The 19,095-nt window shown below is 37.5% G+C and overlaps 1 protein-coding gene across 1 annotated transcript in view; it reads right to left on the bottom strand.

The window, feature by feature from the left end:
* Window positions 1–19,095, bottom strand: part of SRBD1 (S1 RNA binding domain 1) — a 235,540-nt gene that overhangs the window by 161,508 nt on the left and 54,937 nt on the right. Inside the window, exons 10-11 of the mRNA XM_010595907.3 lie at window positions 15,455–15,558; window positions 6,630–6,737 (exon numbers count right to left, since the gene is read on the bottom strand). Of these exons, the coding sequence (XP_010594209.1) occupies window positions 6,630–6,737; window positions 15,455–15,558 (212 nt within the window). The remainder of the gene's footprint in view (window positions 1–6,629; window positions 6,738–15,454; window positions 15,559–19,095) is intronic.

The following is a 19,095-nucleotide window of genomic DNA, read 5'->3' as shown; positions in this document are numbered from 1 at the left end:
ATAGGTAGTCCCTGACTCACGACGTATTCAAGTTACGAACCACACTTAAGACTGGTTTTTGGTGTTTTTTGGTACATCTCCTCATTGGTAATATGTACTACATACAGCGTTGCAGCACACTGGATGATGTTATCATTCTCAGATGTTCACTCACAAATGTTCAATGTTATGATTCACTGTTCAAAATATTGCCCTATAGCAGGCTATGAAAACTAAAAAAAAAAAAGAGGTATGCGACTTACGTCAGAACCGACTTACGATGGGGCTATCAGAATGGAATTCCGTATAATTCTACCTAAACGCTGATAAGAAATGTGCTTTTCTACTTGCAATGTTGTTGTGGACAAAATACAAGTAAAAACACTCAAGGACACAAACATTGAAAGGACAAAAAGAAAAAGGAGATGACAGGGGGTAAAAAGAGAGAACGTGTCCTAAAAGCCAAAAGAGGCAAAAAGCTGAAGAAAGGAATGGTCAGTGTTAAAAGAAGCAAAATGATCAGGTAGTAAGGACTAAAAACCATTCATATTTTCTATCGCTTTGTTTATCTCTAAAATAACCCAGTAAAAACCTAGTGCCGTCGAGTCGATCCCGACTCATAGCGACCCTATAGGACAGAGTAGAACTGCCCCATAGAGTTTCCAAGGAGCGCCTGGCGGATTCTCTACTGCCTTCAAAATAATCCTTTAAATCTATCTTTAAGGTCACACACCTGCTTTGGTTATTTCTAACTACCTTTAAACCCACATATCAAGTTTTTTAATTTTTAGTTATATTTTTCATCCCTAGGAATTTTATTTGGCCCTTTTCAAATCTGTTTGGTAAATTTTAAAAGGCTCTTAATTTTTATGCATACTTTCAACATATTAATATACCATACTGTTTCTGATAATTATAATATTTGAAGGTATCTAATTCTGTTTTCTGCTATTTTTGTTGGCTTTCACTCATGGTTCCTTTTTTCCTTGTATTTTGCTAATACTTCTTTCTTTTCCTGCTTAGCGCTTAAAAAGTACACAGAGGAAGACCTTCAATTCTGAATGACAGGCTTCATTCATATCTCAGGAAGGGAATGGGGCAAAAAAATTGAGGGTCTCAGACAAGGCAGGAATCAACTTTATGGACTTTGGAGTATGCAGTCAACAAGGAAGAAAGTTGAGACAAGAAGAGTATGAGAGAAAGCTGTGGGATCAAGAGAACTAAAGATCCTTCGTAAGTAAAAGCACAGATATAATAAAAAAATGTTGCCAAACTATCTGAAAGGATTATAGTAAAAGAAAACAAAGGAATAAATGAACTGATGATGTCAGAGGTAGAGCAGTTCCAGGCGGAATCAAAAGAGTGGATAGCTAAATGGAGGAAGAGGTAGAGAAACTAAAGATGCAGAGATAAGATACAGACAGGGTAGATAAGTCATCTCATGTGAATGGAAAACAAAAAATAATGGCAGAACATAGAGTGACACCAACATCTTTATTGAATGTTGGTAAGGTTAAAACCCCAAAAAACCAAACTCGTTGCCATCAAGTCGGTTCTGACTCATAGCGACCCTATAGGACAGAGAAGAACTGCCCCACAGAGTTTCCAAGGAGCGCCTGGCGTATTTGAACTGCCAACCTCTAGGTTAGCAGCCGTAGCACTTAACCACTACGCCACCAAGGTTCACCAGGTTTACCAGGTTGGTAAGGTTAGCAGGTAACAATAGAGTGTAGCAGCTAGTACAGTACAATGGTTTCCTCAAAAAGTTAAACACTGAATTACCATATGACTCAACAATTCTACTCCTTGGTATACACTCAAAAGAATTACAACAGGTACTCAAACAAATACGTAAACATGAATGTTCATAGCCAAAAAGTGAGAGCACCCCAAGTGTCCACGATAGATGACTGGATAACGAAATGTGGGTGGTATATACATACAACGGAATATTATTCATCCATAAAAAGCAATGAAGTTCTGATACTTGCTACAACATGGATGAACCTTGAAAACACTATGCTGAGTGAAAAAAGATAGAACAAAAGGTTATACGTTGCTAACTGATTTATACGAAACGGTTAAGAAAAGGCAGAAGAGACAGAAAGTCCGTTAGCGGTGGATTGCCTGAGGCTCCCTGAAACCCTGGGGGCAGTTCTATTCCGTCCCGTAGAGCTGCTAGGAGTCAGAGTCGACACCACGGCAACAGGTTTGGTTTCTGGTTAGGGCTGGGTGGGAATGGGAACCCTGGTAGCACAGTGGTTAAGTGCTACGGCTACTAAACAAAGAGTCGGCAGTTCGAGTCCCCCGGGTGCTCCTTGGAAACTCTGTGGGGCAGTTCTACTCTGCCCTCTACGGTCACTGTGAGTCGGAATCCACTTGACGGCACTGGGTTGGTTTGTTGGTTGGCAGGGGTGGGAATGGAGGGTGGCTTCAAACAGGCACAAGGTTTCTTTTCCGAGAGGTGAGGGGAGCAGAAGTTTTCTAAAATTATAATGTGGTGGTGGCTATACAACTCTTCGAGTACACTGAAAATCACTGGATTTTATACATAAAACAAGTAGATTTTATAGTATGTAAATTATACTAAAAAATGAGCAAATTACAACGACGCATAACCACAGAACACAATGTTAAGGGAAAAAAAAAATCCCCAAAACCTATGACCCAATTTACATTAAATTCAAAAGCATGCAAATCTAAACAAAATAGTGCTTGAGAAAACAACAGATACGTCATAAGGACATATAAACATATAAAAGAAAACACAGAAAAGCAAGGAATTCCTAAAACTACCTAAGTCAGGAGAGTGGTTACCTCTGAAAGAAAGGAGAGGGAATGAGATGAGGCGGGGCACCAAGGGTCTTCAAAGTTACAGGGAATGACAATTAATTAATAAAAAAGAAAAACTAGGTTTGTGGTATGAGAGTATTCATTTTATCATTACTTTTGATTCATTATATATATATATATATATATATCCTAAATATATTTTATATTCTATCCATTATTTAATAAAAGCAATTTTAAAAAAGAAAGACCAAGAGCCCTGTCATGGATTGAATTATGTCCCCTCAAAAATGTATGTATCAGTTGGGCTGGGCCATGATTGTGTGATTTTCCTATATGTTGTAAATCCTGCCTCTATGATGTTAATGAGGGAGGATGGGTGGCAGTTGTGTTAGTGAGGCAGGACTCAGCCTACAAGGTCAGATTGTGTCTTGTGGCAATGTCTTGAGATACGAAAGAGAGAAGAAGCGAGCAGAGACAGGGGGACCTCATATCACCAAGAAAGAGGCAAGGGGAGCAGAGCACATCCTTTGGACCCGGGGTCCCTATGCAGAGAAGCTCCTAGTCCGTGGGAAGATTGATGAGAAGGCTGACAAACACAGAAAGCCTTCTCCTGGAGATGGTACCGTGAATTCAGACTTTTAGCCTATTTTACTGTGAGGAAATAAATTTCTTTTTGTTAAAGCCATCCACTTGTGGGATTTCTCTTATAGCAGCACTCGATGACTAACACAAACCCTGCTCTCCTGCTGGTCCCACCTAGATGTGATGCATGAAATTGAGCCAGTGCCTTGCAAACACAATAGCAGCCAATCAGAGCTCAACGGAAGACAGTTAGCCCTTTGATGATAATGCCGAGCCTCTGCATTTACCAACTCGGAATCTTCCCTGTCCATGGAATTACTGTCATAGGAATAAACTTTGTTTACTGTTTAAACCAGGTGCCCTGGGTTTTCTACTGCTTTCCGCTCAAGCATCTAGACTGATGCTTGTCACTCCTTGATGCAAACAGTTATTAATAAACAGCTGCTTTTGGTGCAGAGCTAGATGATTCCAGGGTAGAATCCGACTTTTTAACTATATGCATAATCCACCACACAGGCACACTGAGAGCTAAGTCAGAAATGGCCCTGGTATGACACTAGGGTAGGTGGAATGAATGGAGAAACTGCTGCTGGCTGAAAGGCTGCTCACATCTCTGTGCTCAATATTCTCCTTGAGTGACTAAGACAAAGAACGAACGGTTTAGATATGCTGCAAGCCACAAAACTTCAACTTATGCCCATTTTTGCCCAAGAAACTTCCAAATATTCAAAAGAAAGATAAAAGCTACTGCAGAGAAAGCAAACACTCTCATGAACCACTGAAGGAAGTATAGATTTGTACAACCTCTTTCAGAGGGCAAAAAAAAAAAAAGGCTTGACACTATGCCACCCTTTGATCCAGAAATTCTACTTAGTTAATCAGAAGGAAATAACCAGAGATGCATACGACACTATACGCACCAGGATGTTCCCAAAAGCAGTATTTATAACAGCAAAACTATGAAACAGTACAAATGATGAGCTGGAGGGGGTTTAAGAAAATTATATATTTATACGATGAAATATTAGGCAATCATCAAAGTTTAGGTTGTAAAACAACTAATACTAATGACTAATAGCTAACACTTGCTGAGTACTATTGGCTATGTACTGATCTAAGTGTTCTGTATAGATTAACTCACTTTAATATCCTCAATAACCCTATGAGGCAGATACTATGATCTTACTTCCCAAATGAGTAAAATGAGCACAGAGAAATTAATTAATTTGCCAAAGGTCACACAGCTAATAAGCAGCTGAGCAAAAAGTCAAGTTCAAGCAGTCTGGCTGGACAGTCTGTTCTTAGCGAATACTGTTGTTAGTTACCACTGAGTTGATTCCAACTCATGGCAACCCCCCGTGTGTTGAGTAAAACTGCTCCATAGGGTTTTCAAGGTTGTGATGTTTCAAAAGCAGATTGCCTGGCCTGTCCAAGGCACCGCTGGGTAGGTTCCAACCACCAACTTTTCAGCTAATAGTTCAGCGCTTAATCACTTGCACCAAACAGGGACTCCTTCTTAGCAAATACACTACAAGAATATACAAAAGAATACCTAATTACATGGGAAAATGTGTGTAGTACACAGTCAACTGAATAAAATGGCTGCACAATAATATACTATGTATGATTTCTTTCAATACACACCCAGACACGCAAGGAGAAGAGTCCAGTTAACATCGGTCAAGTCTAGGTAATAAAATCATGAGTTTTATTTTTCTTTTTTGCTTTACTAATTCTTCCAAGTTTTCTACAATTAGGACAAATTTCTTTTTAATTAGAGAAATAAAGTAATCTTCTTTAAAAAAAAAAAAATCAATTGGGAGTTTCTCCCCCTCAACTGCTGTTCAGGTAATTACAAATATTTCCATCAAAAGACACATCTGTAGACAATGTCTGCAAACCAACTTATGGCCTGAAATAAGATACACTTTTTTTTAACCACAGGCATTTTAGAAAAGAGAAGGAAAGTGTTCTTGCTTGCCCACTGCTAATGGAAGTCAGAAAAAGATTATACATTAAACAATTCCACACCAAACTGCTTACATCAAATCTCAATGAAATTATTCCACACGCAGTGAAGCTACTCAAATTAAATACATGCAAAAATGTCAAAAGCACCACTGGCATTTTATGCAACATGAGAAAAGAAGATATAGGAAAAGTACACAAAAGGAAATGAAATTTTAAATAATTCTTTTTTTTCCTTTATTAAGAACAGGGTTCCTTAACATTTAAAGTTTCTGCCCCAGCAATCAAAAGCAAGAAATGTTACTTCACACAGACTTAAAATGAAATAGGATTCCAAAAGGAGCAATACTTTTATATTGGGAATGTTTGGGCTAAAAAGAATGAAACCAGAGACTGAATGACTCAGATAAAATGATGGACACAGGGACTACAGGTCCTTTTTAACAGAACCTCCGCACTCCCTGCTCTCAACACCTCTGAAATGAATGGCCAAGTTCTAGCAACAAATTTTCCACTTCGCCTCTTTTGCAGTTTTTCATTTTTGCTAGTCTTTGTCTTAATCTATTTAGATAGACGCTTTAATATCTCCTAATATTTGCTCATCATTTCTGGTAATTATTCATCCAAACAACTCCTGTTTGAAGTTTAAAATATATACATATTAGCTTTCCTTCTTCATACCCCTTCTTCACGGAGCCCTGGTGGCACAGTGGTTAAGAACTTAAGCTGCTAACCAAAACCTCAGCAGTTCGAATCTACTACTAAAAAAAAAACTACTAGCAGCCCCTTAAAAACCCTATGGGGCAGTTCTACTCTCTCCTACAGGGTCGCTGAGTCGGAATCGAACAGACGGCATTAGGTTTCAACAGGTTCTTCCTAGTAATAAATTCATCATGTCGTCCACTGATTCCCTTATGCTTTCTTCGGCTCTCTTACCTCTAAAAACTGCCTCCAACTTAACTTCTCTCATCAGTAAAACCATCTGGCTAGGCTGTCAAAGTTGCAAGCCTGGTATTGCAGAACTAGAAGGGGTACACATGAAGTGGTCAAAATTTGAAAAGTGAATCTGCAATTAAGAGCTACGTTGCATGATCTTGTAAGACCTATGCATGGAAATGCATCTACAGAATAAAGTCGAAGCTTAAATTTAAAACTTTTCGTGATTCAGTTCCATGGATTGGTTAATGGGTCAACAAATACTACATTTAAGTTACATTTACATTTAAAGGGCCTAACACCATTTTTTTTTTTTTTTAACACCATGGTAATAATAAACAGTGCCCGGTATTAAACAAGAGGAGGACTACCTGAACTCTCTACAGAGGAGAGGATAGATAAGGCGTTTAAAGGAATCGTCCAGTGAATTGTGTAAGACCTTCATTAACTCTGGCCTGGCGAAACCACGTGGTCTCCACCTGCAGGAAAAAAAAAAAAAAAAAACGGTTACTAAAATTGACATAACAATAATACGACTATGAAAGGGCTCCTGGAAGAGGGGAGAAAGAGCCAAACAGAGAAGGGGAAAAAAGTTTTATTGAGGCCAAAGTAACATAATCTGTGAGGAGAGGCTGTGGTGTCTGGAAATTATTACTATGACATCTGGAATTTTTATTTTTAAAAACTTGGTCAGACATTAAACTTAAGAGAGTAAAAAAATTTTCTCTTCTGGGAAGAGTCTCCAAAGCATTACTAATGACCAAAATCTTAAGATGTAAGAGAATCAAGAAACTGCCACAGCACTGTATCTGTCTTCTCCCGTTGACCTCTTCCTGAGAGTTAAAGTAAACTCAGCAAAGCAGACACTGTTCTTATTCTTGTCTCTGCCATTCTTGAGTAGAACTTGCTCTATCCCTTTGGCCGTGCTGCCTCCACCAGGCAACATCTGCGGCAGCTGAGGAAGACAAATGCTAGAGGACCCACTGGCAGTAGACACTGGAGAAAAACTACAAGAGAAAGATCACCAACAAATTCAGCCTTGCCTCTTCTGTGTTTTCCTCCATCTACAGCATCTCTGCCCCTGCTCTTCAATGGCTCTTGATTGAAAACCATTAATACGCTATTCATGGTTTCCAATAAATCATTAACACACCTTAGGGGAACTCTTAACCTCTCTTAATTATCTCAGGCTAGGAAATTACCTCCGGCTAGGAAACTGAGTATCAGTGAGCAAACATTTAAGCATTTACCATGTAATACACCAAGTTGGGTAAGAGCAACTAATTGAATTGCTTCCACAGAAGGGTTTTATTTGGACAGCATATAGTTTTTAATTTGAATTAAAGTACTTTTAGGCAGGACATGCATCTTTCCTTTCATCCAAATCTCTGTGATTTCCTACTGTTACCTTTATTTACCTGGAGGGCAGGGGACTAGGGGGGAGTAGGATATGAATTAGACACACAGGTCCTACTTTCAGTGAGGCAAGTATTTTAACAAATATATAGCAGGATAAATGCAATAATTGAAATATTTAAAAGACATAGAAGCTCAAAAGCAGGGGTGACAGCAGTATAATAAAGTGGTTCATGGCAAGATCTGAGCCAGATTGCTTGGGTTCAAATTCTACTCTACCACGTTTGGGTGGATTTACTCACCATGTCTATACTGTTTCCTCATCGGTACAATGGGGATAATCACCTCATTGAGCTCTTGTGAATTAATATATGTAAAATGCTTATAACAGTGCCTGGCATATTCTATGTATGTATTTGCTGCTGCTGCTGTTATCATCATCATCATTAATTTGGGGACTCCAAGGTCAAGAAAGACTTCCCAGAAGGAACATCCGTGATGGATTTTGAAAAGAGAACTGTAGTTTACCAAGCAAAACGAAAGAATAAAAGCATTCTGGTAAGATACCACAGCATGGGTAAAAGGTTAGAGGCACAAAAGAGCATGATAAATTCAAGTAACTACAAGTAGATTAGTACTGCTAGGGCATAAAGTTTTAGGGCATAAAGTGGCAAGATCAAGTAGGAGGAAGATGAGGCTAGAAAATAGGGCAGTGGCCAGATCATGAAGCGTCTTATACATTATGCTGCAGAGCTTGGCCAGTTAGAAGGGAGAACATAGTCCAGGGTCATGGGACAATGTGCTAGCAGGAAAGTCCCTGGAGGTAGGAAGGCCCTAATGGCGTGATTTCTTTTAATGTAGAGATCTGATGTCTGCTGGCATCATGGCCTCCAAGGCTTCCCCACAACTTGTAGGAAAAAGCCAGAAATCCTCAGCCTTACCTACCCACATCCTCTCAAAAGCTCTAGCCTGAATAGTCTTTGTCAAACCTCAAGATCCTCCCCTTGGCTTGGACTGCTCTGCTCCCTTCTTCCTGCTCCCATCCCCAGGAACAGAACGCTCTGGGCCTACTTTACACTTGAGGACGCCTCAATTATACCCATTCAGAATTGACCTTTCGACCATTAGACCCAGACCTGAAAGAAAACAACTAAACCTATTTCCCCTACATTACAGAAATTCCTTTTTGTTCCTTGCCCCACAGCGAGTTCTGCCCCTTCACGGGTTAGTGCTCAGCACACTAAGGAACCTGAACTAGTAGACTGGACTCATGGTGCTTTTGTTGGTGTTGTGTGCCTTGAGTTGATTTCGACTTATAGTTCTGAGCAAAGCAGAAACTCTGTTCTAACTCTTGTCTCTGTCATTCCTGAGCAGAACTTACTCTATGGCTTTGGCCGCGCTGCCTACACCTCAGGACACAGTAGAACTGCCCCACAGGGTTTCCTAGGCTGTAATCTTTACAGGAGCAGATTCTCAGGTCTTTTCTCCCGTGGAGCCACTGGCAGGTTCAAACCTTGACCTTTTGGTTAGCAGCCGAGAGATTAACCATTGTGCCACTAGGGCTCCTTACAGTAAATTTATAGTCCTTACACAGACCTTATTATATCTTTAAACTTAATGTAAATACAGTGAGTTTGCTTTATAGGAATTATTACCTCAAAACTTGATTCCTCCTCTAATAGTCCAACACCACTGAATAAAACTAAGGAGGATCTCACTTAAACAGAACACCATATAAAACACACGCTACAAGATGTGTACAATGAAGCAAATTAAGGCAAGGGTCAAAGAGTCAAATACCTATAGGGGCAGGAGTATTGTGAACTACTGAAGACGACTCCTAATCTGTATGTTTGTGACAGAGACAGGCTTTGTTCACCTCTTAAACACAAAGATATACTCTCCTCTTTGGCAAAGGAATATGCTCTTCCCATTTCTTTTATTTAAGATAAAAATAGACCCTCTGCATCTATTTTCCCACATTTAAAAGAAAAATGGGTACAGAAAATAGTTCCTCTTAAATCTACTACATAAAAAAACCCAGAACAATCTTAGTGTACTATTTCTCTCAAAGGGATGTGATAGGCACTTGGGGACAGACTAATCTATTATATAGGACTGTCCCATGTATTAGCACTAAAAGCTAGTTTTTTAAAAAAAGACTAGTAGCAAGCACAAGTCATTCATCTGACAACCTCCAAAAAATGCCCTCTCAGGGAAGTGGGGATGGGGAACAGGACTGAGAGTCACTACTGGTCTGGCATGAAGTGGTGGGGACTCCCAAGACAGACAACATGCTGCCATCTCTAGAGACTGTCAAAAGACAGACGACATGCGCCCGGTGGATTCAAACTGCCGTCAGCTGCTAACCAAAACGTCGGCAGTTTGAATCCACCCGGCGCTCCTTGGAAACCCTATGCAGCAGTTCTATTCTGTCCTATAGGGTTGCTATGAGTCAGCATTGACTCAATGGCAATGGGTATACCCAACAACAGCAGAACACACATTTTTTCTCAAGTGCCCGTAGGACATTCACCAAGATGGATCATATGCTGGGCCATAAAACAAAGTTCAACAAATTTTAAAGAATATAAATCACACAGGGTATGCTCTCTGAACATAATGGAACCAAACCAGAAACTGGCAACAGAAAGACAACAATAAAATCTCTAAACACTTAGAAATTAATTAAAACACTTCTAAATAATCCATGAGTCGAAAAGGAAGTCTCAAAGGAAATTATTTAAAATATATAGAACAAAACGAAGATGAAAAAATAACTGCTAAAGCAATGTTAAAAGGGAAATTTATAGTTACTAAATATGCTAATAATCTAGGTTACTACTTCCAGAATCTAAAAAAAAAGGAAAATAAACCCAAAGCAAGCAGAAAGAAAGGAATAATAAGAGCAGAAATGATGAAACTGAAAACAGGAAAATAATAAGGAAAAACAATGAAACAGAAGCTGGTTCTTCAAAGAAAAAAAAAAATCAGTAAAATTGACAAACCTCTAGCAAGATTAACAAAAATAAAAAGTGAGAAAACACAAATCATCAATATCAGGAAAGAAACAGGAGGAATCACTGGTGATCCTACAGCCATTAAAAGGATAATAATAAAGGAATATCTATAATTCAACAACATTAAAAAAAAAAAAAAACCATAAAATACCAAAACTCAACAAAGAAACTGTACTCGTCATTTTAAAACTTCCATAATAGAAATTTCCAGATGCAGGTGCTTTCACCAGAGAATTCTACTGAACATTTAAAGAATTAACACAGATTTTACACAAATGCTTCCTGAAAAAGAAGAGTAAGGAACACTTCCCAACTCATTTTATGAGGCCAGTACGACCCTGATACCAAAACCAAAGACAATACAAAAAAATTAAAAAAAAAAAAAAAACAACTATCAGCCAATATCTCTAATGAACTTAGAGCAAAAATCCTTGATGAAATATTTCAAATGAATCCAATAACGTATTTTTAGAAAATTATGTATCATGACCAAAGGGGATTATTCCTCATAAGCAGGGCCAGTTTAAACACTTAAAAATCAATCAAGGAAATCTACCGTAGCAACAAAAACCATATGATCATATCAATTGATGCAGAAAAACCATGTGACAAAATCCAACTCCTTTTCATGACAAAAGCCCTCAGCAATTTAGGAATTTTGATAAGGAACATTTATTAAAAAAAAAAAAAAAAAACCTACAGATAACATAATAGTTAACAGGTAAAGGCAAAATGCTTTCCCTCTAAGATCAGAAACAAGGTAAGGATGTCTATTCTCATGACTCTTATTCAACATAGTACTGAAAGTTCTAGCCACTGTAATAAGAAAAAGAAATAAACACATACAGATTGCAAAGGAATAAATAAAACTGTTCCTATTTGCTGAAAACATGACTGTCTATGTAGAAAATCCTATGAAATCTACTCAAAAACTCCTAGAATAAGTAAATTCAGCAAGGTCACAAGATACACAGTCAACACAAAAAGATCTATATAAAAAGGGACATACGGAATGCAAAATCAATTAAAGCACAATACCACTTACAATCATTCCAAAGAAAATGAAATACTTAGGATAAAAAGAACAAAACATGTACAAGACCTGTATCCTGATTAAAAAAATCAACAAAGTCCTAAATAAATGGAGAGGCATACCATGTTCATGGATTAGAATGTTCAACATGGTAAAGATGTTAATTCTTCCCAAAATAATCTATAGGTTTTTTTTTTTTTTATAGACACAAGCTTAATCTAAAATTTACATGGAAAGGCAAAGGCTCTAGAATAACTAAAACAATCTTGAAAAGGAAGACTAAAAGTAGAATCATTCTACCACCTAATATTTGTTGTTAGGTAATGTTGAATCGGTTCCAATTCATAGCAACCCTATGTACAACAGAACGAAACACGGCTCGATCCTACATCATCCTCACAACCATTGCTACGATTGAGTCCATTGTTGTAGCCATTGTATCAGTCCTACTATATAGCTAAAATAATCAAGATAGTGCAGTGCGGCAGCAAGACAGACACACAGATCTGCAGAATTAAATAGAAAACACAGAAACAGACCCACACAGAAATGCCCAACTGATTCTGACCAAGGTACAAAAGCAATTCAATGGAGGTAGGATAAGCTTTTTCAACACATAGTGCTAGAGCAAATGGATATCCATATGTAAAAAAACTCAACCTAAACCTCATACCTTATACAAAAATTAACTCAAAACAGATCATGGACTTAAATGTAGAACACAAAATTGTAAAACTTTTAGAAAAAATAAGTCTGAGTTTATTCATGTGAAAAATCCAAGAGAAAACCCTAATATATGCCTGTAAAGGATGGTAAATAGAACAAATATCATATGACATTTGATTAAAATCTATTGAGTCACTATTATTTCCATTCCAAATACATCATTACCCTAGACTTGTGTCACCAGGCCTTTCTTTCACAGCACCATTAAGTGGGTTCAAATCACCAACCTGTAGGTTAGTAGTCATGCACAATCTTTGCGCCACCCAGGGATCTGTAATAGTAATTAATTCACTAAACAAATAGCAGCTATAGGACTACGAAGATCACAGCAAAATATTCTAATGATTATAGAAAACGTGAAGGAGTATAGGGATAGATCTCTGGGTTCCAGTATCTACATGAGAATAGAAATTCCCGCTTCAAGTCACAGACACAAAAATCTGCAAGCTCAAAAAAAGCAGTCTGGTCATTATACAATCCAACTCATAAACAGGGAACTGTTGAGACTGTTTCTTCACATATGTTTCTGTTTAAGAGCAAATGTAGAAACTTGGATGATCAGGGTTCTCACAAACACAGTAACTATTTCAGCATCTGACAAGGTTAGAAATTCTCTTCACACTGACCCTCTTCTACCAGAACATACAATTCCAAATGATGAACGGTTCAGCTGCTGAATTTAGACCTAGATATTATTTTTAATACTAATGTTCCTTACTATTCTAATCAGGTTAGGTAATAACAAGAGTTAATGAAATCACTCTGCACCATAATTTTGTAGTACTTTATGTATTTATAGCATGATGGTCAGTAAATGGTAATATCATCTGTCTACCTTGTTGTTCAAGGCATGCAAGTGACATGCTTCACTTTATCCCTCTTCCAATCTACCCATCATCTAATCAGTTATCTTGTCCTACTCCTGTAGATTCTACCTCTTCAATATTACTCAAATCTGTCTATTTCCTATCCCTATCACCCTAATGCAGAGCCCTGGTGGCACAGTGGTTAAGTGTTCATGCTAGCCAAAAGGTTAGCAGTTCAAATCCACCAGCCACTCCTTGGAAACCCTATGGGGCAGTTCTACTCTGTCCTATAAGGTCACTATGAGCCGGAATCAACTGGATGGCAATGTTTTTTTTTTTTTTTTTTTTAATCACCTGAATTCAAACCACCATCATCACCCTACATCTACTCTTGGTTCCTTCCAAATAATTCTGTACACTGTAGCCAAAGTGATCTTCTTAAATGTAATCTGATCATGCCACTCTTCTGTTACGGGCTTCCCATCACCCTTAAGATACCAAACAAAGCCCCTGAATGCCCAGAAGGTTAAATATGATCTGGCCCAGAAAAGGAAATTAAGTAATATACCCATGGTCACAGGGGAAGGAAGTAATGTAGCTGGCATTCAAACTCAGATACACTCAGTTCTTAGAACACTGCTCTTTCTGTGAAGCTATCTTAGAGTCTTATCATATCTTAAAGTTATCTAGTTTCTTAATACATTTTTTTAACTAAGGGTTTCTTTTAGGTATTTATTTCCTTTTTCTATTTTTAATGCAATTCATTTGCTTATTTACAAAAGAAATAAACATTCATAGAAATGACAACTATATAGAAGAGCATAAAATAGAAAATGAAAAATCTTACACTAGAGCTAAGGAGTAAACCATTTATTATCTTTTCAGACATTTTCCTAAACACACTTATATCTTACCATTAATGGAATGGTACAAATGCTGATTGTAAACTTATTTTAAAAAGATTTATTTATATATTTACCTCTACCCCAGCTTTTTCAAAATGGCTACATGGAGTTCCATTATATATATATACACCATGACTGGCTTAAACGATTTATTGATTAGCATTTAAATTGTTGTTTTTGTGTTTTCGTTGCTTGGTTAGTATTATTTGCTCACTGAGCAAGTTGATCTTTCATGGAATTGGCTTTTGGCAAATTGGTGTCCAATGAATTTATCCAAGAGCTATGCTGGATGAGACTGCTAATTTGCAACATACACAGCACTTGTTCTTCTCAAAGAACACTTCATTCCACTATGCAAACAGCAGGCTCAGCAAGGCTCTAAAAGTGGAGCTAGCTAGTTATGAGCGTATGCAAAATCTACATCTCCTAAATGCTAAGTCACTTTACCTTTTTGCATCAATCTTCTCATTAGTCAAATGGTGGCTACCAAACCCCCTCTACCCACCAGACAGCTTACTGCGCAGACCAAATGCGCTCTGAAAAGTTAAGGCTGAAAGCTAAAAATGCTATGCAAATGTGATGGTATTTTAAAAGTTCACTTAACAAATACATAAAGGGTAATAAGAAGTTACATAAGTTTAGAGATTGGTATTGAACTCATAAATCTACCGTTTGTTTCAATCACCATTAATATACAAAATATCTTAAGTACCCCACATACAGCATGTTTAGAGATTTATACTGTAAGTCAATAAATTAAATTTCTGTTTCAATCATGCATAAGGTACAAAATATTTCAGGTGTGCTATATACAGTATGAGGAGACCCAGTGGCACAGTGCTTAAAGCGCTCGGCTGCTAACTGAAAGGTCAGTGGTTCTAACTCACCAGCCACTCTGTGGGAGTAAGACGTGGCAGTCTGCTTCTGTACAGATTTCAGCCTGGGAAACCCTATGGAGCAGCTCTGCTCTGTCCTATAGGATCACTATGAGTTGGAATCGACTTGACCACAACGGGTATATACAGCATGGTGTTTTTATTCAATTATTTTTTCAAAAGAGAAAACATGCTCTTTAAAAAAGATTCAAATGATACAGAAAGATATTAAAGTGAAAGTCCTCCTCTCCAAAGACAACCACTTCCAGATATTTTCCTATTTAAGCAAATACAACACACATTTTTATAAAATGCAAAATGGACAGTATATATTGTTCTGTCACTTGGTGTCTTTCATTTGTTTGTTTTTTTAACATAATGGATATCTTCCCATAAGAGTTCATATAGATCTCTATATGTATTTTTCAAAGGAAAAAAAAAAAAAGGAAATTCTGTAAAAAATCTCTACACAGACCTGTTTTGGATACACCATCTACAGAACTCATTCTTCACTCCATCAGGAATGTTGACCTTGACTGTCAATATCTTCAAATTTTCTCCACGGTTAATTGCCAGAATCTGAATGCAAACATATATGGCAAAAATTCATGATTTACAAAATATATAAATGATAAATTTAACAGTCGACACTTGTGAAACCAATAAAGTATCCATCCAGCTTAGTGTAATATGAATTTGTTTGTTACTTACCAAGAATTTATTAAAAAAAAAATTATACGTTTATCTTTTTCAAGTAACATACCTTTCTAATAAATAAAATCATACCAAATTTTTTGAAAATAAAACACAGGTACAAAGTCTACAACATTCACTGGAAGAGACTCTGATAATCTAAACTCTCATTTCAGATTCTGCTAAAGGAAATTTTTGATCATATGGAAATAGAAGAGTGTACTTCTAATATCTGTGAAAAGACAGTCACGAAGATAAACACAAATAAGCAAAATACTTAGTGGAATGTTAATAGCTAACAATTGTTACCATTTATTGAGCACTTGGAGCCTTTGTGGCACAGTGGTTAAGTGTTCTACTGCTAACCAAAAGGTCTGCAGTTCGAATTCACCGCCACTCCTTGGAAACCCTACGGGGCGGTTATACTCTGTGCTAGGGTTGTTATGAGTCGGAATCAACTCTATGGCAATGGGTGTTTTATTTCACTGAGCACTTACTAATTGCCTAGCCATTGTAAGCTCTTTAAATACATCTTTTCATCATCAAATATAACATTTAATCCACTTAACCACTGGCAATGTATGTATTATCATCTTCATTTTATATATTAATTTTTCTGAGCCTAATTTGCCCCACATCATAAAGCCAACAAGTAGCAAAGGAGGAATTAAAACTCAGATCAACCTGTCCACGCTCTTAATTAACGTTAAAGAGCAACCATTTTAAAACACATTAAAAACACTCCTTAAAGAAGAGAAAATGAAACCTAAGGCAGGTAGAAAGAAGGAAATAATAAAGAAGAGAGAGCAAATAAATGAAACAGAGAATAGAAAAACAACAGAAAATATCACTGAAACTCAATTTGCTTCTTTGAAAGATCAACAAAATGAACAAATCCTTCACTAGAATGACCAAGGAAAAAAGAGGAAACATTCAAATTACCAAAACCAAGAATGAAAGGGGACATTACTATGAACCTTACAGAAATAAAAAGATCATAAAAGCATACTATGACCAACTGTAATTCAAAAATTTAGATAACTTAGATAAAATGGACAAATTGCTAGAAAGAAACGAACTATCAAAACCGAGTCAAGAAGAAAACAGAAAATCTGAATAGATCTCTAATAAGTAAAGCAATTGAATTAGTAATCCAAAAACTTCCCACATACATGGATCCAGATAGAAAAGGAGAAAAATGTGAAACGGAACATCATATTTTCAAAAAATCCAGACTTAATGGACTGACTGACACAGAAGAAGTACCTGAGACTACTACCTGAGATACCCTTTAAGCCTTGAACTGAAACTATTCCTCAAGGTTGCCTTTTAGCTAAATAACACTTAACTCATAAAGTAATGAATGAATGAATATTACCCTTGAGTACCACACTCTTTTAAAAAACATCTAGATGATCAAATAGTAAACAAACACCCTAAAGCACAGATGAGAAGGTTGAGGGGCTGTGAGAAAAGGTTAATGGAAATGAAACAACTCAAAGAGAAATAATGAGAATGTTGATACCATGTGAAGAATGCAGCCAGTAAGACTGAACGATATGTGTAGAAATTGTTGAATGGGAACCTGTTTTGCTGTGTATGCTTCCACTGAAAATACAATATAATATTATTTTTAAAATTAAAAAATGAACAACTTCCCACAAAGAAAAGTATAGGACCTGATGGTTTACTGCTGCATTTTATCAAACATTTAAAGAATAATTAATATCGATACTTCACAAACTCTTCCAAAAGATAAAAGAGGAAGAACACTGGCCAACACATTCTAAACCAGACAAAAATATCACAAAAAGAAACAAACGACAGACCAATATCTCTATGAATACAGATGTAAAAATTCCCAACAAAATACAAGCAAACCAAATCCAGCAACATATAAAATGAACTATACACTATGATTAAGGGGGATTTAACCCAGGAATGTGAGATTGCTTTACCATATAAAAATCAATTAATGTAACATACCATATTAATAGAATAAGGAATAAAAAACGACACAATCATCTCAAAGAATGCAGGAAGATCATTTGACAAAATCCAGTGCTACTTCATGATGAAAACCCTTAACAAACTGGGAATAGGAAGGATGTTCTTAAACATGATGAAGGGCACGTACAAAAAAATCCACAGCTAACATCATACTTAATGGTCGTTCTGGATTGAACTGTGACCCCCAAAATATGTAAATCCTAACCCCTACACCTCTGGTTATAATCCCATTTGGGAATGGGTTTTATTTATGTTAACAGGACAATATTAACGTAAGGTGTGTCTTAAATCAACCTCTTTTGAGATATAAAAAGGATCGATTAAGGAAGGAAGAAAAAAGTAGAGGTGAGGGAAGATAGATGCCAGGCCACATGAAGACCACCAAGGAGCCAAGGAATCGAAGCTGAAAGAACACAAGGACCTTCCCCCCGAGAGGAGAGACCTAGAAGCTGCGCCCTGAATACGAACTTCTAGCCTCCTAAACCGTGAGAAAATAAATTTGTTTGTTAAAGTCACCCACTTGTGGGATTTCTGTGATAGCAGCACTAGATGACTAAGGCAATGGTAAAAGACTGCATGTTCTGATGGCCTCCTATTCACTCCACTGATGAAGGGAGACTCCCCTGCCTTAAACATCATGAGATGGCCAATCTATATCAGACAATGGACAGATGAGACTGACAGCAGTTTATTAGTCACATATACTCACAGCCCAGAGGATGAGGACACCACATGCTATGCCAGGCTACACAGAGGTTGCACTGAGGAATAGTGTGACCCAGTAGGGGCTGCGGGAGGCAGGCTTTGTACTAATAAGAGGGTAGAGTGCCCTCTAGTTCCTGCCCGTTGAAGTTGATTCGACTCATAGCACGGCCCTATCGGACAGAGTAGAACTGCCCTATAGGGTTTCCAAGAAGTGGCTGGCAGATTTGAACTGCCAGCCTTTTTGGTTTGCAGCCTGAGCTCTTAACTACTGTGCCACCAGGGCTCTGGCAGGAGGATGTCATTGGTTTGTTTAAATAACTTCACAGGTAGCAGGGAACTGAAGTGCATTAGGGTGAGAACCAGGAGGAGTGCAGCTGTTCAGGCTGACAGGGGAACTAGGAGGGTAGGGAGCATTCCTGCTGGGGTGGTGGGGAGTTGGAGAAGAAGCATATCTGGTGAGAGTATGGGAACTCACGGTTAGGCCCTTGGGGCCCACTGAGGAGGCTCAAAGATATAAAGGCAGTACTTGAAGTTTTAGGCCTTAAAATACAAGCGTTCCCCAGAGATCACTTTTATTCAACATTACATTGGAGATTCTAGTTTTTAGTCATGGCCGTTAGGCAAGACAAAGAAATAAAAGGCATCCAAATTGCAAAGAAAGAAGGAAAACTGTCACTATTCCAGATGACATGATCCTATATATAGAAA

This window comes from Loxodonta africana, chromosome 26 (assembly GCF_030014295.1).
Source record: "Loxodonta africana isolate mLoxAfr1 chromosome 26, mLoxAfr1.hap2, whole genome shotgun sequence".
In the NCBI taxonomy this organism is placed as follows: Eukaryota; Metazoa; Chordata; class Mammalia; order Proboscidea; family Elephantidae; genus Loxodonta; species Loxodonta africana.
This window is presented reverse-complemented; position numbering and strand designations above follow the sequence as displayed.